The sequence below is a fragment of the Microcaecilia unicolor genome, chromosome 10, assembly GCF_901765095.1.
Source record: "Microcaecilia unicolor chromosome 10, aMicUni1.1, whole genome shotgun sequence".
NCBI lineage: Eukaryota > Metazoa > Chordata > Amphibia > Gymnophiona > Siphonopidae > Microcaecilia > Microcaecilia unicolor.
The window spans coordinates 185,703,909-185,729,271 of NC_044040.1; the positions used below are offsets into that span (position 1 = coordinate 185,703,909).

At 43.4% G+C, this 25,363-nt stretch overlaps 1 protein-coding gene across 3 annotated transcripts in view; it reads left to right on the plus strand.

Annotated features, from left to right (window-relative positions):
- The window catches only part of LOC115478535 (voltage-gated potassium channel subunit beta-1), a 296,142-nt gene that overhangs the window by 184,541 nt on the left and 86,238 nt on the right, over positions 1-25,363 (plus strand). For all 3 annotated transcript variants that reach the window (XM_030215947.1, XM_030215948.1, XM_030215946.1), the window contains exons 4-5: positions 2,187-2,266; positions 20,434-20,478. In XM_030215947.1, the coding sequence (XP_030071807.1) occupies positions 2,187-2,266; positions 20,434-20,478 (125 nt within the window). The remainder of the gene's footprint in view (positions 1-2,186; positions 2,267-20,433; positions 20,479-25,363) is intronic.

Sequence of the window (25,363 nt, forward strand, 5' to 3'; positions counted from 1 at the left end):
TAACGAGTTGATTTGGAGCATCTACCTGGTCTGTAGGGGCCAGATCTCTTACTGGTTGGTGGGGGATCAAATACTTATTTCCCTCTGCAGAATGCAAATAAATTCATATACTTTCCACAATGTGATTTTCCGGATTTAATTTGTGATGTGCTATCTCTCACTGTTACCAATAACCTACCCTTCAATTATGGGCTGCTCATGTCTTTGTCAGTGGGCAAACTTACAAAATCAGCAAGGGATCAAATACTTATTTCCCCCACTGTATATATTTTTATTTTTTTGCTTTAGGATAAAGTAGTATTGTAGCTGTGTTAATAAATGTTTATAATAGAACATGTAAATCAGGTAATCTTTTTATTGGACTAATTTTAATACATTTTACTTTCGGAGAACAAAACCCCCTTCCTCAGGTCAGGATAGGACACTGTAACAGTACTATACTGAATTGACCTGAGGAAGGAGGTTTTGGCCTCTGAAAGCTAAATGTATTAGTCCAATAAAATGATATTATTTGTTTTATTTCTATTTGTTAATTTGTAAAGTGGTGATTGGTATTTGTTAGTTTTTTCAAATTTACATCTGCTGTCTTTATATTTTGCACAGTACTAGAGGACATTTTCTGTTTCTGTGGTGTTGCATTGTATGCAGAGTCTGGCATCGGGGGTTCAGTTTAATTTTTGTCTAAATAGAAAGTTTATGATTACTTATTCTATAGTGGATTAGGGTATATCTGTATTTGTGAAAAAGACATGGCTTTCAGTTGGCATTGACTGTGCAGGATCGAAGATCTGTACTAATCTGTCTGTTTTCGTTTTACAATAGGTGAATTGATGTTCTAGTGCTCACTGTAGTGTTTAAGATGCTTTCCTTTTCCTTGTGTGACTCGTAGAAATGACTGCTTATGGTATGGTAGAATTGCTCTATAGGTCCTGAGTGTTTTGTATTCTTGGTATGCCTAGTACTGGATTTGGGGGGGGGGGGGTTTAAAAAATGACTGGCCCCGGGTGTCAACTACCCTAGCTACGCCACTGCATAGTCCTCAGCATCTATAACATAGGTCTTGTGTTCTCAGGGGCAATAGTATAAGATACGTGGAGGGGCATAATCGAACGGCGCTGGACATCTTCGGGGCCGGCTCCACAAAGTGGCAGAGCCAACTGTATTATCGAAATATGGTTGGGGCAGGCTAAATCTCAACATTGAAGTCAAATGTTGAGATCGCCGGGTTTAGAGATGGCTGGCTTTGGTTTTCAGCCATAATGGAAACTGGGCCCGGCCATCTCAAACCCGGCAAAATGCATGCCCTTTGGTTGTAGGAGGAGCCAGCATTTGTAGTGCACTGGGCCCCCTGACATGCCAGGACACCAACCGGGCACGCTAGGGGGCACTGCAATGGACTTCAAAAATTGCTCCCAGGTGCATACCTCCCTTACCTTGTGTGCTGAGCCCCCCAAATCCCCCCCCCCAAAACCCACTCCCCACAACTCTACACCACTACCACAGCCCTTAGGGATGAAGGGGGCACCTACATGTGGGTACAGTGGGTTTTGGGGTTTTTTGGAGGGCTCAACATTTACCACCATAAGTGTAACAGGTAGGGGGGATGGGCCTGGGTCCACGCGCCCCGCTCCGCCCCTATCCTGCCCCTGTCCCGCCTTCTGTACCCTGCCTTGAAGTTTGGCCGGCTCTGCGATGGAAAGCAGTTGGCGCCGGCCAAAATCGGCTTTCAATAATACCGATTTGGCCAGGTTCAGGAGATGGCCAGCCATCTCCCGATTTGTGTCAGAAGATGGCCCTGCGATCTCTTTCGAAAATAAGCTGGATAGTCACTATTTCATGCATATTCATTGTGGATATCCTGAAATGCAGCCTGGCTGGGTGTGTCCCGAGGACTGGGCTGAGAATATATGTCAATTTATAGCATGCATATTCATTGTGGATATTCTGAAAACCAGACTGGCTGAGTATATCCCAAGGACTGGGTTCAGAACCTCTGCTTTAGATGGATATCACATATATGTACTGAATACAAAAGCATGCAGTATTTAAGAACTGTATACTGTATAAATGTGGCATTGTGTATCTCAACATAGCCTATTGCACAGACTCGAGGTTTAAGATCAAGAAAAGATGTCTTCTGTTTATTTTACCATGCTTTTCTTTCCTCCTGTATATTTGACACACAGGTTGCTGAGCAATTAATGACAATTGCATATGAAAATGGGGTAAATCTATTTGATACAGCTGAAGTGTATGCCGCTGGAAAGTAAGTACATGTAATTTTATTTATCTTACTGTATTTATCCATCATATAGATAGATAGATAGATAGATAGATAGATAGAAATAGATATAAGAGAGATGGACAATTAGATAGATGCATAACCCCCCACTTTCTATAACAGGTTGCCTAAATTTAAGAGCTGAATATTGACCTTTAAAGTTTTACTTTAGAACTATTTTGTAAACAAAAACCAAACAAATAGTGATTTCCGGTCACTTTTTTGGGTGCTGAAGACCCTCAGCAGCAATCAGTCCTCTAACTCAGAATGTATCCAGTCCTCTGCTGTTTGACTCAATGCACAGTCAGTCAACACATCGTGTCACCAGCAAATCCCAAATCAGATTTAACAATGTTCCTTCTTTTAAACTAGATGAGTATCAGAACACTATCTTTTATATGGCAGGTCCAAAATTATGGAACACTTTGGGACTCATTTTCAAAGCACTTAGACTTACAAAGTTCCATAGGTTACTATGGGCCCCTTTTACAAAGGCATGGTGGAGCGTGTGCCAAATCGGCCCTACCACCGGGATAGCGCAGGAGCCTGGCGGTAGTTCTGAAGTTGGTCTGCGCAATTTACCGTGGTAGAAAATAATTTTCTGTTTTCTACTGTGGCAACGTAACAGGCAATAATCGGCAGAGTGGCCACATTGCCAAGTAAATAGGAGGTGGTAAGGGCTCACGCAGTAATTGGCCAGGTGCTAATTTTGGACTTAGTGCCTGGCCATTATTGCTGAAAATAGAAATTCAAATTCAGCTTTTTGGCAAATATGCTAAGAGGTGGCCTGAGCGCGAAGGACAGGGCCACCAAGAGACTGGGCCGGGCCTGGGACAAGGTCGCTCCCAAGGTCATTGTCGCCACCCCCACCCCCCGGGCTGCCGTCCCGCAGTCCCCATGCGCCCCCCTCCGTCCGCCACCGGGCCGGGCCCTCTGCATTGAAATCATCACAGCACCTCACCTGTCACCTTGCTCCGTGACTGAAAGCGCAACAGCGGCACATCGGATTCGCCTCTCTTCGGGCCTTCCCTCCCTGTGTCCCGCCCTCGCGGAAGTTACATCAGATGAAGGTGGGACACAGGGAGGGAAGGCCCGAAGGGAGGCGAATCCGATCTGCCGCTACTGCGCTTTCAGTCACAGAGGTGACAGGTGAGGCGCTGTGATGCATCAATGCAAGGGGCCCGGCCCGGTGGCGGATGGAGGGGGGCGGGTGGGGACTGCGACTACCTCGGGGGCAGGGCCGAGGGCGGGTGAGATTGGGAACTGCGGTGCCGGGCCCCCCCTCTCATCGGCCCTGGTGAGGGAAAATCACCCACTAAAAGCGCAGCCCACATTTTAGCACGCCTTTGTCAAAGGGCTCCTGTGCTTTGAAAATGCGCCTCTTTGCCTACAAACTTACTATCTATCAAAAATCTAGAGGTGTTCAAGAAATCTCTTAAAACATATTTGTTTCAGCAAGATTTTGATGGTATTTAATATGTTCAGATGGATGACAGTAACACTGTTTTGAAGTTGTCACAGTGTCTTTGCTGATATTTAATATTTTTATTGTACTTTATGATATTTTATTTTTGTATTGCCTGTTTGCTGTTTGGTTTGTTTATTATTATTGTATCTTATTGCTTGTACCCCACCTAGAATATTTGAGATAGAGCGGGTTATATATTTTTAACATTAAAAAAAAATCTGTCTGATGTCATCACAATGGCCTCTACCTCAAATAGTTTATGGTTTAATGACAAAAAAAGGAAAATCGATCAATTTCACTATATGAGAAACAGTCAAAATCTAAAAAGAATATTGGTGAGTTTAAGAGAAATACAGGAAACTCTCATAAAATAGCAATGTTCAAAAAATAGAGAATAAGATTAGTGAACAGCACAAGCGATTTCACGGTTGGGTCTCCAGAAGAAGCCGTTTGTGAAACGACCTTAGCCAATTTAGGGAGGGACAGTGTAGTGAGTCAGAAGATCCTCACCACTTGAAGATTGGATCCTCCCTAATGTTTGGATTATGAGCCCAGATGTTTGCAGTGCTGTGATGTTTCCAAGTAGTGAAAAGTAACACTACAGTGCACCTAAAATTAAGTGTGTTTTTCAGTTTTTTTGATAAACTGTGTTTATTTGGTGGATATTATTGAAGAGACTTGAGATTTTTTGACACTATTAAAGCTATCAGCAAGTATTGAGGTTTTTCAGACCTATGATTGCTTTTTGACCGATTACAGTTTTAAGTGGTTGTACTTAAGATTTATGCCTCAGCATTACCTGTATCGGTCTTTGAGGTCTTTTCCTCCATGTTTTTGAGCATTGCTATTTTATGAGAGTTTCCTGTATTTCCCTTGAACTCACCATTATTTTTTTTAGATTATGGTTTAATGAAACTTCAACAGAGACAGGGAGGCATATAGTAAAGAGGATTGAAAGTTATTTATTTTATTGTAAAAGTAATATTTGTTGACCTTTTAAATTCCAGTCAAAAGTATATCCATGCTAGTGTTTTTAGCACACGCTAAATTCTGGAGATGCCCATAGGAATATATTTATTTTATTTATTTATTTTATTGCATTTGTATCCCACATTTTCCCACCCATTTGCAGGCTCAATGTGGCTTACAGTGTATCGTTATGGAAGTCGCCTTAACGGTTTAGATGTCGGATTGTGTTACAAATAAAGCATGCCTGGCATGGTAGATTGAGCAAACAAGTAAAAGAGATCAGAGTTAAGTAGTTCCACTTATAGGTAAGGTGGAAAAGTGTTACATTTATCACTCTTGATTATCATGGTGTGCCTTGTTAAAGAGGTAGGTCTTTAGAGATTTGCGAAAGTTGGTTAATTCGTGAATAGTTTTCAGTTCAAGCGGTAGTGCGTTCCATTGCTGTGTACTCAGGTAGGAGAAACTTGACGCATGCGTTAGTCTGTATTTTAGGCCTTTACAGCTGGGGAAGTGAAGATTCAGGAATGTGCGGGATGATTTTTTAGCGTTCCTGAGGGGTAGGTCTATTAGGTCTAGCATGTAGGCTGAGGCATCTCTGTGAATGAATTTATGAGTCAGAGTGCATACCTTGAACGCAATACGTTCTTTAAGTGGAAGCCAGTGTAGCTTCTCTCTTAGGGGTGTTGCACTTTCATATTTCTTTTTAACGAATATGAGTCTGGCTGCAGTGTTCTGGGCTGTCTGAAGTTTCTTGATGATTTGCTCTTTACAACCAGCGTATAGTGCGTTGCAGTAGTCTAGGTGGCTCAGCACCATTGATTGTACTAGGTTGCGGAAGATGGACCTTGGGAAGAAAGGTCTTACTCTTTTAAGTTTCCACATTGAGTGGAACATCTTCTTGGTTATATTTTTCACATGACTTTCAAGAGTGAGGTTTCGATCAATGGTAACTCCGAGGATTTTCAGCACCAAAAATAAATCGGCACTCAATGCTATTCTATAATGGGAATTTTATAGTCAATGACATGACTTATTATCCTAGGTCAATGCCCTCATTTTCTTCATTGAATGATGTGCTCTGTTGTTTGAAATTTAAAGAATTCTTTATTAAACAGTTAGAGACAATATAAAAACCAAGAATATAGCAGTTACAGCAAGTTATATAACTTAAACAGCAATAAAATTCCCAAAAGGGAACAAGTCCCAAAAGCACTTATCATTACACAGCCTAGAAACTTCCATAATTTATAACAATTTTAAGAAAACAAAAACTCAACCCTCCCAAAAAAAACAAAATACAACCCCATCACATTACCCCTTAAGCTTCTGCAAACTGTAATTAAAATGAACAATGTGAAGTAAAAGGTTCCCAAACCACCTCCCACTTAGATAAAGTTTTACCACTAATAGCTCTCAGTCTCTCCATTTCACAAATATACCACAACTTATTTAACCACTTAATCAAAGAAGGAACCTGAGGGGACTTCCAAGAAGCAGCTAGTGTAACTCTAGCAGCCGACATGGCATGTCAAACCAGCAGTGACTGAGGCCTGGAGGCTTACCAAGAAACAGAAAATATTCATGTGACCACTTAATGGGTTTAGAAAGCCAACCATGGAGTACTCTGTTGTTTGGAAGTTATGCTTGTATGTTGTATGCAGTCCAAGTTGTCAGAGCAACCTTTTCTGAAATATTTACCATTCTGTTGCATCCCGAATTGCCATGGCTTCTTCAGTTGGATTTGTATTTTCAATTTAATTATGCCCCTTTCCAAACCCATCATGACCTTGCTGTCATGGGCACTGCATCCTGGGGTTTTTCATTCATCTTTGTTTTTTTGGTGCATAGCACGATCAGAGATTTAAATGCTTACTGAAGAAGACCCGTCAATATCTCCATTTGGGATGTTCATGATAGCAAACTTTACAACAATTTGAAAGAGCATAGATCGTTTCTACATGTTTGATCTATTCTTACTGTACACCGCCTTGAGTGAATTCCTTCAAAAAGGTGGTAAGTAAATCCTAATAAATAAAATGAGCACCCATTATACAATTAGTTTTGAATGCCGATTTCCTGCCAGGAATTACACCTGCTGAAACTCAGCGATATTTTTCATCAATTTGGAACATTACTGTAGTCTGAAGAATATTCATACAGCATACGCATATGGTGCAACATTGTATTAAGCTCGTTTTAGTCAACTGAAGGACAACTGATATAGAGCATACGCAGGTTCAAATTTATAGAACCAGCGTTAATGGTGGACTTTTTGATCAAGTCGACAAGTTCTAAGTTGCTATGTTTACAATGTCTCTATTGATAACAAGTTGTAACATCTTGTGAGATATGTATAGCGTTGTGCACTATTATTATAAATATTGATGGGTGGCTGGAGTATGCATATGTTTGAGTGAAGTAAGAGTGTATTTTATGTTGTTTTGTATGGTTGATTGACATTTATTGTCAATAAAAAAAAGGTTTTTCATATATTCTGGAGTCTTATGTAGCCATATGTTTAAACTGACTCTGGTTTTGAATAAATTCCCTATTGTTGAATAGTTGGACCCAAATATTGGTGCCATATACAGAATCCAGGGGTCAGTGCACACCATGGTGCATATTGATAACATATATGCATTGATAAAAGCACGAGAAGGTCAATAAATTTTGTATCTTGAATGAAAACTATAGAGGGAAATGTATTCACTGATGTTGTGGCTATAGCAACACCAGACCAATATATCACCATGTCAAGGGCACCACAATGATATCACCCCCTCCCCCTCAAAGAATACATTAATTACAGTGCTTCTACTTTGCCTGAAGGCTTTGCCACCTCTGAGACACTGGGGTGCTCATTCAATAGTCTGATTAGTTATTACGCTGCCAACATGTTGGCAGAGCGGAAAAAAAAGAACACTGCCAGAAATGTCAAACTGGTATCTTAGAGTTTTATGCAAACATCCTACGAAAATATACAAAACCAAAGCCATAGGTTTTGTATATATATATCAGTGAGTTATGTCTTTGGCATGCAGGAGTAGCCTAGTGGTTAGTGCAGTGGACTTTGATCCTGGGGAACTGAGTTCGATTCCCACTGCAGTTCCTTGTGACTCTGGACAAGTCACTTAACCCTCCATTGCCCCTGGTACAAAATAAGTACCTGAATATATGTAAACCGCTTTGAATGTAGTTGCAAAAACCTCAGAAAGGCTGTATGTCAAGTCCCAGTTCCCTTTCCCTATTTGAGATTCTACATGGAATGTTGCTACTATTGGAGATTCTAGATGGACTGTTGCTACTATTGAGATTCTGTTGCTACTATTTGAGATTCTACATGGAATGTTGCTACTATTGGAGATTTTAGATGGAATGTTGCTACTATTTGAGATTCTACATGGAATGTTGCTATTCCACTAGCAACATTCCATGTAGAAGCCTGCCCTTTCAGATCAGCAACACAGCCGCGCAGGCTTCTGTTTCTGTGAGTCTGACGTCCTGCACGTCAGACTCACAGAAGCCTGCGCGGCCGCATTGCTGATCTGCAAGGGCAGGCTTCTACATGGAATGTTGCTAGTGGAGGAGTAGCCTAGTGGTTAGTGCAGTGGACTTTGATCCTGGGGAACTGAGTTCGATTCCCACTGCAGCTCCTTATGATTCTGGGCAAGTCACTTAACCCTCCATTGCCCCTGGTACAAAATAAGTACCTGAATATATGTAAACCGCTTTGAATGTAGTTGCAAAAACCTCAGAAAAAGGTGGTATATCAAGTCCCATTTCCCCTTTCCCTTATGACATCACAATATCAGAAGTGAGCCAAGTATCAGGCAATCATGCCATTTTGACATCACTGATGAGGTTGGCTCTTATTGGTGGAATGAGTGTAGGAGTAGCCTAGTGGTTAGTGCAGTGGACTTTGATCCTGGGGGGACTGAGTTCGATTCCCACTGCAGCTCCTTGTGACTCTGGGCAAGTCACTTAACCCTCCATTTCCCCTGGTACAAAATAAGTACCTGAATATATGTAAACCGCTTTGAATGTAGTTGCAAAAACCTCAGAAAGGCTGTATGTCAAGTCCCAGTTCCCTTTCCCTATTTGAGATTCTACATGGAATGTTGCTACTATTGGAGATTTTAGATGGAATGTTGCTACTATTTGAGATTCTACATGGAATGTTGCTATTCCACTAGCAACATTCCATGTAGAAGCCTGCCCTTTCAGATCAGCAACACAGCCGCGCAGGCTTCTGTTTCTGTGAGTCTGACGTCCTGCACGTCAGACTCACAGAAGCCTGCGCGGCCGCATTGCTGATCTGCAAGGGCAGGCTTCTACATGGAATGTTGCTAGTGGAGGAGTAGCCTAGTGGTTAGTGCAGTGGACTTTGATCCTGGGGAACTGAGTTCGATTCCCACTGCAGCTCCTTGTGACTCTGGGCAAGTCACTTAACCCTCCATTGCCCCTGGTACAAAATAAGTACCTGAATATATGTAAACCGCTTTGAATGTAGTTGCAAAAACCTCAGAAAGGTGGTATATCAAGTCCCATTTCCCTTCCTTTCCCCTTTCTGAACAGTTAAGTTAGAAAGGGCAGTGGATGCCTGGAATGCTCTCCCAGGGGAGGTTGTGAAGACAGAAACAGTGATGAAATTCAAGAATGTGTGGAATAAACACAGAGGATCACTATACAGAAGAAAGGATGGAATCCAATTAAAGCAAAACTTAAATGGTCTCATAACTGGAGCAAGCTTTCACAGCAGCTCCAGAAGTTGGGAATAAGAACATTGCCAGGCAAACGTCTATGGTCTGTGCCCCATAAATGGCAAAATTTGATCAGGATCAAGACTGGCGTGGGCATTAATGATAATTCCAGTAGTTGGGAAGAAGGACCAGTGTCATGTGGACTTTCTATGATCTGTGCCCCAAAATAGAGATAGAGATTTTAGTATGTCAGTATTTAATCATGAAGTGGAACCAGTGGCGTTCCTTGGTTGGCTGCCACCCGGGGTGGATCGCCACTGCGCACCCCCCCCCCTGGGTGCAGCGTCATCCGTCCCCCCTTCCCCGGGTGCAGCACGACACACGACATCCCCCTGGGTGCAGCACAACACCCCTCGGATGCATTCTTCTTACCTGCTGGGGTGCTGGGAGCCCTCGGTAACCTGTGCAGAGAACCAGATAAACTCTGACCGTCTTGTTGGGCAGAATGGGTGAACAATACAGGACTTTATCTGCCAAAATATACTATATTACTATGAAATACTTGTACAGTATTATATATTAGTGGTGCATAGCCAGTTACAGCATTAAAAATAAGCAAATTCCAACTGTAATCCAGGCAATTCACCAGACTGGCTTCACTAGATCACTGTGACTCATGTTAACACAAACTCAAGAAACACAGGAAAGAGTTACAGTCAAACAGATTCATGGATCAATGATTCACTCAGGGGCGTAGCCAGACACCGAATTTTGGGTGGGCCTGGGCCCTAGATGGGTGGGCCGAAGAACCCCACACCATCCCACAGGTGATTTGGTCTTGCCTGCACGCCATATATTCTCTCAAACATCTCCCCTCTCCCACATACCTTTTAAATAGCAGATTTTCACTGGCAGCGAGCAGCAACTAATGCACAATGCTCATGTTGGCCCCACAGCCTTCTCACTGATGCAACTTCCTGTTTCCGCATAGGCGGGAATAAGGCTGTGGGGCCGGAGTGAGCAGTATGTAGCAGTCGCTGCTTGCTGCAGATGAAAATGTGTGCAGAAGGGACAGATGTTGGGAGTTTTCAGCTGTTGGGGCTTGGGAATCCCTACCAGCCACATCATGGGTGTGCTGCTACAAGGGTGGACCTGAGCCAAAAGTGGGTGGGCCTGGGCCCATCCAGGCCCACCCTTGGCTATGCCACTGGATTCACCTGTTCACAAGGCTCAGGGATTTTAGAGATTAGAGGCCCAGTTATTCCAATTTCCCCTTCACTTCTGTCTGCCTAGTATCTTTGGTGAGTCTCCTTTGGATGTTAACCATTTGGCAGAAAGTTAAAAAAATAAGGAAGCTGCTCCATACAGAGCTTTCCCCGTGTGACTTAAATCAGGAAGTTTGCAAAGTACAGGACTAAATGAGAATTGTTTCATGTTCCTGAAACCAAGGATGTACTAGGAAAGTTGTGCAAAAATTACTCGGTAAAGTCTGCTTGATTCATTAAAAGTAATATTCTTGTTTTTGTTGAAATATTCAAAGCAACAATGGTCACTTGCAACAAGTATTTTACATCAGCAGCAGAACTGATATGGCACCAGAATGGAACTTCTCTTAAGATCTCAGACCTCAATGTAAAAGTTCTGAGCATGCATGGCCCTTCCTGCATGCGGTGATCTCCTCAGCTCCTCATTAGGGTTCCAGGCTCAGCCAGTGAAACAACTCTTGGGGAGGTGAGAGGGATTGTGTGCCTTATGAATCCTCCTGGCAACAGAAAACATATGTGAGCAGGGCCGGTCAAACCCGGTAAGCGGGGTAAGCACCGCAGGGGGGCGCCTGCCTTCAAGGGTGCCGCCATACCGCGCCACCCTTGGTGCTTTAAATCTTTAATTTACCTCAGTTCCAGCAGCCACGTCATTTGAAAGCCCTGCCCTGTCTCTAGCCTTCCCTCCCTTCGTTAGTTCATTCCGCAGTCCCGCCTTCTGATGTCATTTCCTCGAGGGCTGCTGGAATGGAGGTAAATTAAAGATTTAAAGTACCAAGGGCGGCGTGGTATGGTGGGGGATGGGGCGAAGGAGAATCGCTGGACAGGGGCAGGGTGGGAGAAGAGAGAAAGGAGATTGGTGGGGGGGCGCCAACTCATAGTCTGCTGGGGGGTGCCAGAGACCCTAGGACCAGCCCTGTATGTGAGCAACATTTCTTTTTCAGTCAACAAGCAGGACTGAGTCAGGCACACACATGGATGACTTCAAAGCTTAGGGATGCTCAGAGTTGAAGTATTTTATTCTTTTTGAACAGCCCACAGGCCCCACACAATCAAACGCAAGAGTTATTAGCTCATAAGACTGGCCAGCACCACTTAACATAGTAACATAGTAACATAGTAGATGACAGCAGAGAAAGACCTGTATGGTCCATCCAGCCTGCCCAACAAGATAAACTCATATGTGCTACTTTATATGTATACCTGACCTTGATTTGTATTTGTGGGAATAGAGAGAGGAGAAGATGATTTTAAAACACAACCCACGGGGAAATATGGTATAAACTCAGCCCAGCCATCTACCCAGAAAAAGATAAGTGAAGAAGTTTTAAAGACATTTTTATGAACTGTTAATTCAATACATATCGTTCTGGGTCAGCACAAGATTTATTTAATTAACAAGGAGAGGAAGGAAGGATAAGTGCTGTGATGCTTGGCAGCTGATGTCTTACTCCATGTTTATGGTAAAAGGCACTACAGCACTACTGAGCACTGCAAATTAAAAAACAAAAAATATACTTTGTGAATGAATTGATTAATTTTTTTTTTGTTACATTTGTACCCCGCGCTTTCCCACTCATGGCAGGCTCAATGCAGCTTACATGGGGCAATGGAGGGTTAAGTGACTTGCCCAGAGTCACAAGGAGCTGCCTGTGCTTGGAGTGGGAATCGAACTCAGTTCCTCAGAACCAAAGTCCACCACCCTAACCACTAGGCCACTCCTGGTGTAATTGGAAATATCTTGATTTGTGTCTGCCATTTTCAGGGCACAGACCGTAGAAGTCTGCCCAGCCCTAGCCCCGCCTCCCAACCACCGGTGCTGCCACCCAATCTCTGCTAAAGCTTCTGAGGATCCATTCCTTCTGAGCAGGATTCCTTTATGTTTATCCCACACACTTGATTGAAGGCACTGTTCTGTGTTGAAAACCTGGTCTAAGCAGTAGTACATAAGTACATAAGTAGTGCCATACTGGGAAAGACCAAAGGTCCATCTAGCCCAGCATCCTGTCACCGACAGTGGCCAATCCAGGTCAAGGGCACCTGGCACGCTCCCCAAACGTAAAAACATTCCAGACAAGTTATACCTAAAAATGCGGAATTTTTCCAAGTCCATTTAATAGCGGTCTATGGACTTGTCCTTTAGGAATCTATCTAACCCCTTTTTAAACTCCGTCAAGCTAACCGCCCGTACCACGTTCTCCGGCAACGAATTCCAGAGTCTAATTACACGTTGGGTGAAGAAAACTTTTCTCCGATTCGTTTTAAATTTACCACACTGTAGCTTCAACTCATGCCCTCTAGTCCTAGTATTTTTGGATAGCGTGAACAGTCGCTTCACATCCACCCGATCCATTCCACTCATTATTTTATACACTTCTATCATATCTCCCCTCAGCCGTCTCTTCTCCAAGCTGAAAAGCCCTAGCCTTCTCAGCCTCTCTTCATAGGAAAGTCGTCCCATCCCCACTATCATTTTCGTCGCCCTTCGCTGTACCTTTTCCAATTCTACTATATCTTTTTTGAGATACGGAGACCAGTACTGAACACAATACTCCAGGTGCGGTCGCACCATGGAGCGATACAACGGCATTATAACATCCGCACACCTGGACTCCATACCCTTCCTAATAACACCCAACATTCTATTCGCTTTCCTAGCCGCAGCAGCACACTGAGCAGAAGGTTTCAGCGTATCATCGACGACGACACCCAGATCCCTTTCTTGATCCGTAACTCCTAACGCGGAACCTTGCAAGACGTAGCTATAATTCGGGTTCCTCTTACCCACATGCATCACTTTGCACTTGTCAACATTGAACTTCATCTGCCACTTGCACGCCCATTCTCCCAGTCTCGTAAGGTCCTCCTGTAATCGTTCACATTCCTCCTGCGACTTGACGACCCTGAATAATTTTGTGTCATCGGCGAATTTAATTACCTCACTAGTTATTCCCATCTCTAGGTCATTTATAAATACATTAAAAAGCAACGGACCCAGCACAGACCCCTGCGGGACCCCACTAACTACCCTCCTCCACTGAGAATACTGGCCACGCAATCCTACTCTCTGCTTCCTATCTTTCAACCAGTTCTTAATCCATAATAATACCCTACCTCCGATTCCATGACTCTGCAATTTCTTCAGGAGTCTTTCGTGCGGCACTTTGTCAAACGCCTTCTGAAAATCCAGATATACAATATCAACCGGCTCCCCATTGTCCACATGTTTGCTTACCCCCTCAAAAAAATGCATTAGATTGGTGAGGCAAGACTTCCCTTCACTAAATCCGTGCTGACTTTGTCTCATCAGTCCATGTTTTTGTATATGCTCTGCAATTTTATTCTTAATAATAGCGCAGTGAACTTATGAAGAAAGGACCAGGTGGATGTCTTGCACATAGTACTCAAGAAGACAGAGTTGAATAAGGCTACCAGTTCTACAGTAGCTGTAATTTGATGAGACTTGACCTTGGAGCTGAGAAGAATGTCAGCTTGTTCATAGCAAAATTGTATGCGAAAGGCTAGCCAATCTGCTAGAGTTCTTATCACAACTTGCGAACCACTTGTTCTTGAATTTAATGGAGACAAATAGTTGGGTGGACTTCTTCAAAGATGCAGTTCTTTGTAACAACAGAGTCTACAATCTAGGGAATGAAGAGTTCTTTGAGAGTTTGAATGAGGCTTCAGATAGAAGATAATGGTTGCTTGCTTTGGCTGAGCCCTGTTTCACTTAAGGGGCATCTGTACATTGAGCTTGATGAGTGAGTCTCCTGTACAGGGCAGGGCTGCCGAGAGACTGGGCTGGGCCTGGGGCAAGGCTGCCCCCGGGGCCCGGCTCCCACTGCCCCCCCCCCCCCCCGAGGTCTCATCATGATGTGATTCTACATATCTATATATATAAAAGGCAAGACCAACGTTCTATGAAGCCTCCAGCCGGAAGTGTGAAGCGCCAGAGATATCCGGTTTCCCCATGAGTGAAGGAAAACAGCACAGCACGAAATCCCTCTCTCTGTAACAGTGAAGGACTCAGAGGGGGGAGGGGAGAGAGATGCCCTCACTCTCTCTGTAACACAGAACAGCAGGAAACTTAACACTGAAGGACTGGACTCCAAGGGGGGAGAGGGAGGGAGAGAGGGCAGAGGACAGGGACACACACTCCCACATGCACACTCTGAAGAAAACCTTGCTAGCCCCCGTTTCATTTGCATCAGAAACGGGGCTTTTTTACTACCGTGTTTCCCGAAAATAGGACATCCTCCGAAAGTAAGACCTAGTAGAGGTCTTGCTTAAATTTGAAAATATAAGGCATCCCCCGAAAATAAGACCTAGCAGGGGAGGCCTTATTTTTCGGGGAAACATCGGGGTCACCCCCCCACCCGAGATCGCCGGCTCCCCCCCTCGATCAGCGGCTCCCCCCGCCCTCAGTCACTCCCGGAACCAACCTCTTAACCGCTTCCTTTCACCTTCGCACTCGCCGCAAGCAGCAAGGCTGGCCACTCCTTCCTTCCATGTCCCGCCCTCGTCTGACGTTACGTTACGTCAGGCGAGGGCGGGACACGGAAGGAAGGAGTGGCCTGCCCTGCTGCTTGCGGCGAGTGCGAAGATGAATGGTGAAAGGAAGCATTTAAGAGGTTAGTTACTTCCGGGAGCGACTGAGGGCAGGGGGAGCCACCGATCGAGGAGGGGAGCCGGCAATCTCGGGGGGGGGGGGGGAGTGACCCCGATGTTTCCCCGAAAAATAAGGCCTCCCCTGAAAATAAGACCTAGCAGGTCTTGGGGAGCAAAATTTAATATAAGACAGTGTCTTATTTTCGGGGAAACACGGTAGTATATTGTGATAAGGAAGAGGCTGTCCTACCCTGGTTGGGCCCCTAGAGGGCGCGGACCCCCTAAAATGTCCAGGGAGAAGTGCTGGGTGAGTTGCTGAAGGGAGCCAGAAAGGGGAGGTATAGCTGGAGGTCGCTAGGACCTAGGAGAGTCCTGGGGATAGAAACAGGTGCAGCAGGTTATGGGCTGGGTCCTGTTTGGCCATTAACCACTTAAGACCCCACCTGAGTTGTGAGGGGGAGAGGAGAGCTGGCAGCTGAGGAAGAGGGCTGGTAACTGAAGCAGAGGGATCCCCATGAGAAGTACTGGCTGAGCCCTATGGCCTGGTGGTGAAAAGACTGTGTCTAGAACAGTGAAGAGGTACTGTGTGTCTCAGAGGAAGAGACTGTGTGGCTCGAGCTGGGTGCTACAAGGAGGGACTGTGTGTCCAGGGACTGAGTTAGTACTGAGCCCAAATGCCTGTGTGAGAGGGCTCAGGGGGAAGAAATCCATGGATATTGAACTGTGCAAGAAGAAATGTTTAAAAGGGAAGATTGCACTGAGTAGAAAGAAATGAAATGTTTAAGCTGGAAGAACTGTTTAAGCTTGGGAAAGTGTTTTAAGCTAAAAGAAGAAATGGTTAAGCTGGAAGAACGGTTTAAGCTTGTGAAAGTGTTTTAAGCTAAAAGAAGTGGGCCCCAGAGGCTGGAATAAAGATGTGTTTGAAAATAGCCTGATTGGTGAGACCTGACTATGCTGACTATGTTTGCTTTTTGAGAAGCAGGTCACCCTGAGCAGAAAAGGGTAATAGATTAATTTGCATAAAATCTGCATACTGAGAACCAGCTCACCCTGAGTGAAAGAGGGACCTGGGATCCTGAGGTGGGAGCTTCATCATCACAGTAGCCTCATCATTTTCACAATATATATACTTGATCTTCATTTGTCTTTGCCATTTTCAGGGCACAGAAATCTGCCCAGCACTGGCCTTGTTCTCCAACTAATGAAGTTGTCATCAAAGTTCCATTCCAGCCCATTCAAACCTGTCAAGCCACGATCAGGGCATAGACCGTAGAAGTCTGCCCAACACTGGCTTTGCTTCCCAATTACTGGTGTTGCCATCTAATCACTACTGAGCCTTAGATACTGCCCTCTTTCCAGGTACTTGTGACCTAGATTGGCCACTGTTGGAAACAGGATGATGGACCTTCAGTCTGTCCCAGTATGGCAACATTTATGTTCTTATGTTTTCCCGTCCCTCTGCCCACTCCAATTTCCGAGTACCAACAAATGTGAAGGGCAGTTCTGTAAAGGGTACCTCAATTTAGGCACCAATTGCATGCACTAATTTACAGAATAGTCACAACAACATGCATGAATAATGTCAGAAATTGGCATTTACACACATACACATGGGCTGCACATACTGCAGCAAGACATATTTATCCTATCTGAGATAATATTTAACCATCTCTCTGACCTCATATGCAACTTTCTTTAAATTAGTCACCTTACTTTCTAACTCTTCTTACTCTCTTACCTACCTATACGTTCCATCTTTCCTTATACCCTTCGCTGTCAATTAAAATGTTTTATTACGTATTGTGTTGACATTGCCATACTTTGTGCTGTTATTTGAATATTTTTACTGTTGTAATTGCCTGTTGCTCATGTTTGATCTATTCTTACCGTACACCGCCCTGAGTGAATTCCTTCAAAAAGGCAGAAAATTAATCCAAATAAATAAATATGTACTAGGCACTAATCTATAAAACTTGTGTGGGCTGTACCAGTAGGTGGAGCATGGGCATGTCATGGGCATTCAGCCTAGCAATGTGCACACCATATAGAATAACATCAGATATGCCCATTGCAAGGTACACTTAGGTACACCAGCTTATGCCTACCATTAACTTGGCGTACATTGTTATGCCCAAGTTTAGGCAAGTCAAAGCGGCTTTGTGCTATAACAGGTTAGGCGCACCTTAACACCATTTAAAACCAATGCTAAGCGTTCTTCTTTGTTGCACCTATATTTAGGCACCATTTTATAGAAGTGCCCCCTATAGGCGCAGTTCAGGTTCCGACCCCCTCCACCACTACACATACCCAATTATATCCTCAATTATCTAGATAACACTGGTTTGCAGCTCTCAAACTTTTGGGCATTCCAAGAAGGGGTGGCGCCACGTGCCTCATCTACAAATATCTATATCCACCTGTTTCATTTGATGCCTTTTCACACTGGTAATGTACACTCTGCGTATGATCTTAAACAACCTTTTTTGCACTTCTGCACTGGTAATTAACTTATAGCCCTGTGCCCATGTTTATAATTGCATTCCTTTGATTGCAAGCTTCCAAGTCAGAGGACCTCTCCTGGTTCTCCTCTTATCTCTCCCACCATACCTTCAGTGTTCATTCCCATGGATCTTCCTCTACCCCTATCCCGCTCTCTGTTGGAGTTCCTCAGGGATCTGTCCTCGGACCCCTTCTTTTCTCAATCTACACCTCTTCCCTGGGCTCGCTAATCTCATCTCATGGTTTCCAATATCATCTCTATGCTGACGACACCCAGCTTTATCTGTCCACACCAGACATCACTGCGGAAACCCAGGCCAAAGTATCGGCCTGCCTATCCGACATTGCTACCTGGATGTCCAACTGCCACCTGAAACTGAACATGGCCAAGACTGAGCTCATTGTCTTTCCACCAAAACCCACTTCTCCTCTCCCTCCACTCTCTATTTCAGTCGACAATACCCTCATCCTCCCTGTCTCATCTGCCCGCAACCTCGGAGTCATCTTCGACTCCTCCCTCTCCTTCTCTGCACATATCCAGCAGACAGCTACGACCTGTCGCTTCTTTCTCTATAACATCAGCAAAATTCGCCCCTTCCTCTCTGAGCACACCACCCGTACTCTCATCCACTCTCTCATTACCTCTCGCCTTGACTACTGCAACCTACTCCTCACTGGCCTCCCAATTAACCATCTATCCCCCCTTCAATCTATCCAGAACTCTGCTGCGCATCTTATCTTCCACCTTGACCGATATGCTCATATCACCCCTCTCCTCAAGTCACTTCACTGGCTCCCGATCAGGTACCGCATGCAGTTCAAGCTTCTCCTACTAACCTACAAATGCACTCGATCTGCAGCCCCTCAATACCTCTCTACCCTCATCTCCCCTTACGCTCCTACCTGTAACCTCCGCTCACAGGACAAATCCCTCCTCTCAGTACTGTTCTCCACCACCGCCAACTCCAGGCTCCGCCCTTTCTGCCTCGCCTCACCCTATGCTTGGAATAAACTCCCTGAGCCCATACGCCAAGCCCCCTCCCTGCCCATCTTCAAATCCTTACTCAAAGCCCACCTCTTCAATGTCGCCTTCGGCACCTAACCATTATACCTCCATTCAGGAAATCTAGACTGCCCCAATTTGTTTGACTGCACTTTTTGTCCTTTAGATTGTAAGCTCCTTTGAGCAGGGACCATCTTTCTTTGTTAAATTGTCCAGCGCTGCGTAACCCTGGTAGCGCTTTAGAAATGTTAAGTAGTAGTAGTAAGTAGTAGTATGCGCATCAAATGCCACTTGGCACACATCCGATATGCGCGACCGAAAATAAAAATTATTTTTTGGCCGCGCATATCGGACATGCGCTGAAAATGAAATTACCGCAAGAGCCACACAGTAGCCGGGTGGGAACTCCATTTTAGCACGCGTTGGGTGCATGTAGATGCCTATGTAGCTTAGTAAAAGGGCCCCTGAATCCTTCCTGTAATACTCCATAATAGTGCTGCACTTGCTGCAGCGGCTAAGAAAGTGCACAGAATGTTGAGTATTATTAGGAAAGGGATGGAAAACAAACACGAGGATGTTATAATGCCATTGTATCGCTCCATGGTGCGACCGCACCTAGAATATTGTGTCCAATTCTGGTCGCCGCATCTCAAAAAGGATATAAAGAAATTAGAGAAGGTGCAGAGAAGGGCGACGAAAATGATAAAGGGAATGGAACGACTTCCCTGTGAGGAAAGGCTGAGAAGGTTAGGGCTGTTCAGCATGGAGAAAAGGCGGCTGAGGGGTGATATGATAGAAGTCTACAAGATAATGAGCGGAGTAGAGCGGACAGATGTGAAGCGTTTGTTTACACTTTCAAACAACAACAAAACCAGGGGACACAAGGTGAAACTAGAATATGGTAGATTTAAAACAAATAGGAGAAAGGTTTTCTTTACTCGGCGTGTAGTTAGACTCAGGAACTCGTTGCCGGAAAATGTAGTGACAGCAGCTGGCTTTACAGAATTTAAAGGGGGTTTGGACAGATTCCTGAGGGAAAAGTCCATTGAACATTATTAAGAATTAAGTTTTTTTTTTGTTTTTTTTTTGGGGGGGGGGGGGGGTTGCCGGGTTCTTGAAGCCTGGATTGGCCACTGTCGGACATAGGATGCTAGGCTTGATGGACCCTTGGTCTTTTCCCAGTATGGCAGTGCTTATGTACTGATGACCATTAGGTAACCCCCATTCACCCTGCACATGGTCAAAAGATGGGAGACCCTTCCCTTCTACTTTTATTGTATCCCTCCCCCCCAATGTTTTACAGCCTCTGATCTGAAGTCTGGAGTCTTCCAAACCAGGTTCAAAGTCTGGGTTACCTCTTAATGCAAAGAAGGGTGATACTTTGACTGATACTTTCTATAAGCTTTTCTACAAACACCAGTATCTGCATATATGAAAATGTAAACCATTTTGGTTATAGCACAGAAAAGGCAGTACATCAAATCCATGACCCCCTCCCCCTCCCCCCCTTTACCCTTAATTATCCTAAATGAATGCGGTAGTTTATTTATTTTATAGTGTTATGCTTTAAAATAAATCTGTTATCTTTATTTACATATGATATGGTGACGATTTAATTTATTTAAGTATTTATTTATTCACAGAGCTGAGGTGATACTGGGAAACATAATCAGAAAAAAAAACTGGCGGTAAGATAACAGGTTTAATTTTCTTGTTTTTAAATTATATTGTGACATGTATAGAATATGCATTTTGCAACAGTTGATACTGTGAATTCAGCAACAGGATCTTAAGAGCATCGTCTTAATTCTCTATTTATTTGGATTTAGCTGACACCATTCATTGATAATTCAAAATGAATTACATTCACGTGTAGCCAGTGGCGTAGGAAGGGGGGCGGTGGGGCAGTCCGCCCCGGGTGCATGCCGCTGGGGGGGGTGCCAGCTCCGCTGGTTCCCTGCTCTCTCTGCCCCGGAACAGGTTATTTCCTGTTCCGGGGCAGAGAGAGCAGGGAACCAGCAGAGCCGACGCAGCTCCCAGCGACGTGCACTCGGGGCGGACCGGCCCTCCCGCCAGCCCCCTTTCCTACTCTAATGGTAAGAATGCGCTCCGGGGGGAGTGCGCGCGCTGGGGGGGGGGTGCGCCCTGCTGCACCTGGGGGGGGTGAGCAGCGGCGAACCGCCCCGGGTGTCAGCCGCCCTTGCTATGGCACTGGGTGTAGCATGTATTTCCTTGTCTTACAATCTAATTTTATACATGAGGCAATGGAAGACTAACTAACTTACCCACAGATTTAACCTCAGCTTCCCTGGTTCTCAGCTGGCTGCTATAGCCCCTTCACTTCTACAGTAAATAAGCTTCATCTCTTATGTCTGTATGTCCTAAAAGAAATGAGAGAAGAGATGAAGAGAGTTCTATTTAAACTCTGGACTTGCTTGAAGATTTAATACAGAGATGAGTTATTCCAGTGCTTCTCAGCCCAGTCCAAGGGGACACACCCAGCCAGTCAGGTTTTCAGGATATCCACAATGAATATGCATGAGTTAGATTTGCATGCATTGCCTCCTTAATATGCAGATTATCTCATGCATATTCATTGTGGATATCCTGAAACCCTAACTGGCTGGGTATGCCAAGAGGACTGGGTTGAGAAGCATTGAGTTATACTGCAGTTGTTTATCTACTAAACTAGTTCCCATGTGAAACTATAATCTTATAGTTACTCATGAAATGGAAAGTTAAAAAAAACCCTGTTTACTAAGCCATGCTAGCTACTGCAGTGTGCTAATGCCGATACAGTCCCTTTACTTTGAATGGGCTGTGTCGGTATTGCTATGCAGCAGCCTCTAGCATGGCTAAGTAAACAGGGGGGAGAAAGTTTCGGGGGAAGTTTAAAAAAAATTTTTTTCATGAACTGATGTGTATATGTGTGTGTGTACATATATATATATATATATATATATATATACACACACACACACACACACACACAGTGTGTTTTTTTCCTAGCAAAAAAGGTGCTGGTACTCAAATGCCAGGCCACCCTTCAGGGGTTGGGTGATCACTGAGGGACCCATCCCACAATAGCCAGGCCCCCTGCAACCAGTCACAGAATCTATGGCAAGGCAGAATTAGTGTGTACAGCCTGAGCTCTTTCATTAAAACTTGGAGACCAAGTACCCCCTCAAATAAAGCCCTTAAAAGACAAATTTAGATTCCTCCAATAATAACCCTCACCCAAATTTGAAGTAACCAACACTGCTCTCCTCCACTCTCCTTACGAGATCATTCTTCTTACCTTTTCTCACAGTTCTGGTGCTGAGCTGGTGTGGGGCTTTCAGCATGCACAGATGCTCAAGGCCCTGCACCAGCCCATCACTATAACAGTGAGGAGAGGTAAGTTCCGGTCATATGGGGGGGGGGGGGGCTGGAGAGTGGAGGAGAGCAATGCCAGTTACCATGGGGGCAGGCAGGATGAAAGAGAAAAATGGTGGTCATTGCACAGAGGAGGAGTGGAGGAGAGAAATGGTGCTTCCATTAATAGCCCACCCTAGACTTCAGAAAATCCATTGTTTCTAATAATAGCCCAGGCATTTATTAGTAACAATACAGGATAGATAGATAGATAGATAGATAGATAGATAGATAGATAGATAGATAGATAGATAGATAGATAGATAGATAGATATACTGATACACTGATACACATACATACCTACAGATAGATACCAGTACTACTTTTATACAATACAAAAATATTCCCAGCAAACAAATGTTAAATAATCCAATTCAAGTGTCACCAGTGAGTATAAACTTTATAAAATGTTTTAACATTTTATACATTTTTAAAAACAAAATTTGTGGATCCTCAAAAATCAGGCTAGCTGGACTGATATATATATTTTTTCAGATGCAAATGCTGCCCATTTGTCATCAATCCGAATGTTGTAGAAATTCCTTCTTCAAAACTCATATTCAGAAAATATAGAACCCCCCCCCCCCCCCCCCCCCCCCAGTAAGCTACTAGCTTTCAATTTTTCAAAACCGGAGCCTCTGCCAACATGGCGAGGTTTCAATTACTTCATCAGGGTAGAGGTCCGCTAAAAATAGAAGAAAATATGTTAGAAAACATCCAAGAATAAACTATAATTCTTTCTTCCAAGGTGACAAAATTCACAACCACATTGCTGCAACACTTCTTCTAACAGCGGGGGAAAATGGCGGCAGGCAAGTGTCTCTGACACAGAAAACCCATTCTGATAGGCTGCAAAAAAATTCACTCACAAGAACTGCCCAATCAAACTAAAGACTTCTACTCCAGTTCAGCATTCAGTCCGTTAGGCTGCAGCATCTGCAATCGGTAAATCCACTGCTGTTCTTTGTAATTCAGCAGCTGTTCAACAGCTACAAAATTTAGATCGATGATGAACGGCCAGCATTTGCATCTGAAAAAAAATATGTGCGTTTAGCTAGCCAGGCTTCTGAGGATCCACAAAAAAAACATTTAAAAATGTATAAAATGTTTTAAAAAAAAGTGGAGGAGTGGCCTAGTGGTTAGAGTGGTGGACTCTGGTCCTGAGGAACTGAGTTCAATTCCCACTTCAGGCAGCTCCTTGTGACTCTGGGCAAGTCACTTAACCCTTTATTGCCCCAGGTACAAATAAGTACCTGTATACAATATGTAAGCCGCATTGAGCCTGCCATGAGTGGGAAAGCGCAAATGTAACAAAAATAAAAAATTTGAGATTCTGGAATGTTGCTACTATTGAGATTCTACATGGAATGTTAATGTTGCTATTCCAGTAGCAACATTCCATGTAGAAGCCTGCCCCTGCAGATCAGCAATGCGGCCGCGCAGGCTTCTGTTTCTGTGAGTCTGACGTCCTGCACGTACGTGCAGGACATCAGACTCACAGAAACAGAAGCCTGTGTGGCCACATTCAGTGGCCTAGTGGTTAGAGTGGTGGACTTTGGTCCTGGGGAACTGGGTTCAATTCCCACTGCAGGTGCAGACAGCTCCTTGTGACTCTGGGCAAGTCACTTAACCCTCCATTGCCCCAGGTACAAATAAGTACCTAAGCCACATTGAGCCTGTCATGAGTGGGAAAGCACAGGGTACAAATAAAAAAAAAAAAAAGTTTATACTCACTGGTGACACTTGGATTATTTATATAGCATTTGTTTGCTGGGAATCATTTTGTATTGTAGATCCCTGCATATTAAGCTTGTCCTTTCAATTGGATTTAGAGTACTACCTTTATAGCATTATTCACCAGTTTTCTAAGCAAATTGGAATACAATTACCGCAATCCATTGCCATCTGGTAGTCACTTGAAATTAAAGTAAACTCATCACATTGATTTGGATTCAAGTGGATTTATTTTCCATTTCTTAGTACAGTACTTTTGATGCCATAGCACAAAACTGAACCAGATGTGGTCAGTTTGAATAGGACATCAGCCCAGTCTCAGATTGACTATAATGCCATAAAGTGAATAATAAATCAGCTTTCCTCAAGCTCCCTATGTGTAACATTTTTTGCTATAATTTATATTCACAGTCAGTTCATGATGAAGAAAGCTTTAAGCTTTCAGAGCCACTCTGCTCACGCTACAAATTGCTAGAGTCTAAAGAATATATTTAATGACATGAGTCATAATTAGTCACTGTCCTGAGTACCAAGCTTAAATCCAACCTAAAAGTCATTATTTCATTTAATTTAATTCAATAAAGACATTTATATTCTGCTTAACCAAAAGTAGTTCAAGGCATATTACAGTTCAGTTGAATTTTAAAGCAATAAATGCCAATACAATCCAGTAAATGGACCCTTTCAATATCTACTCTACCCGTCATATCTATGTATATATTAAGAAATAAACATGAAAACATATAAAATCTTTACAATAAAATAAAAATCTAATAGCAATTTTACTCAAATGTTCTAGACCAAGGATTCTCAACCCAGTCTTCAGGACAGACATATCCAGTCAGGTTTTCAGGATACCCACAATGAATATGCATGAGATACATTTGCATGCTCTATCTCCATGGTTGAAAACCCCTGTTCTAGACCAAACCAATACGTAGTTTATTGATAAAAAACCAATTAGAATATATATATATACACACACAAATAGCCCGACACAGGCCGTGTTTCGCCCAACAGGGCTGCTTCAGGGACTACAAAAGAAATAATATAATAAAATATAAACATATATATTGTTCATCACATACATATTTATCTGATGTCAAATGTTATTATCTAAAATCACATCATAAAATCTACATTAATATAAAAGTTAACATAAAAAATATATATAACATAAAAAATAATAATTAGTAGAGAAGAAAAACATGTATATGAAATATATGACACCAATAAAGAACTATATGATCTATGTATATTATATTTTTATGTTAACTTTTATATTAATGTAGATTTTATGATGTGATTTTAGATAATAACATTTGACATCAGATAAATATGTATGTGATGAACAATATATATGTTTATATTTGATTATATTATTTCTTTTGTAGCCCCTGAAGCAGCCCTGTTGGGCGAAACAC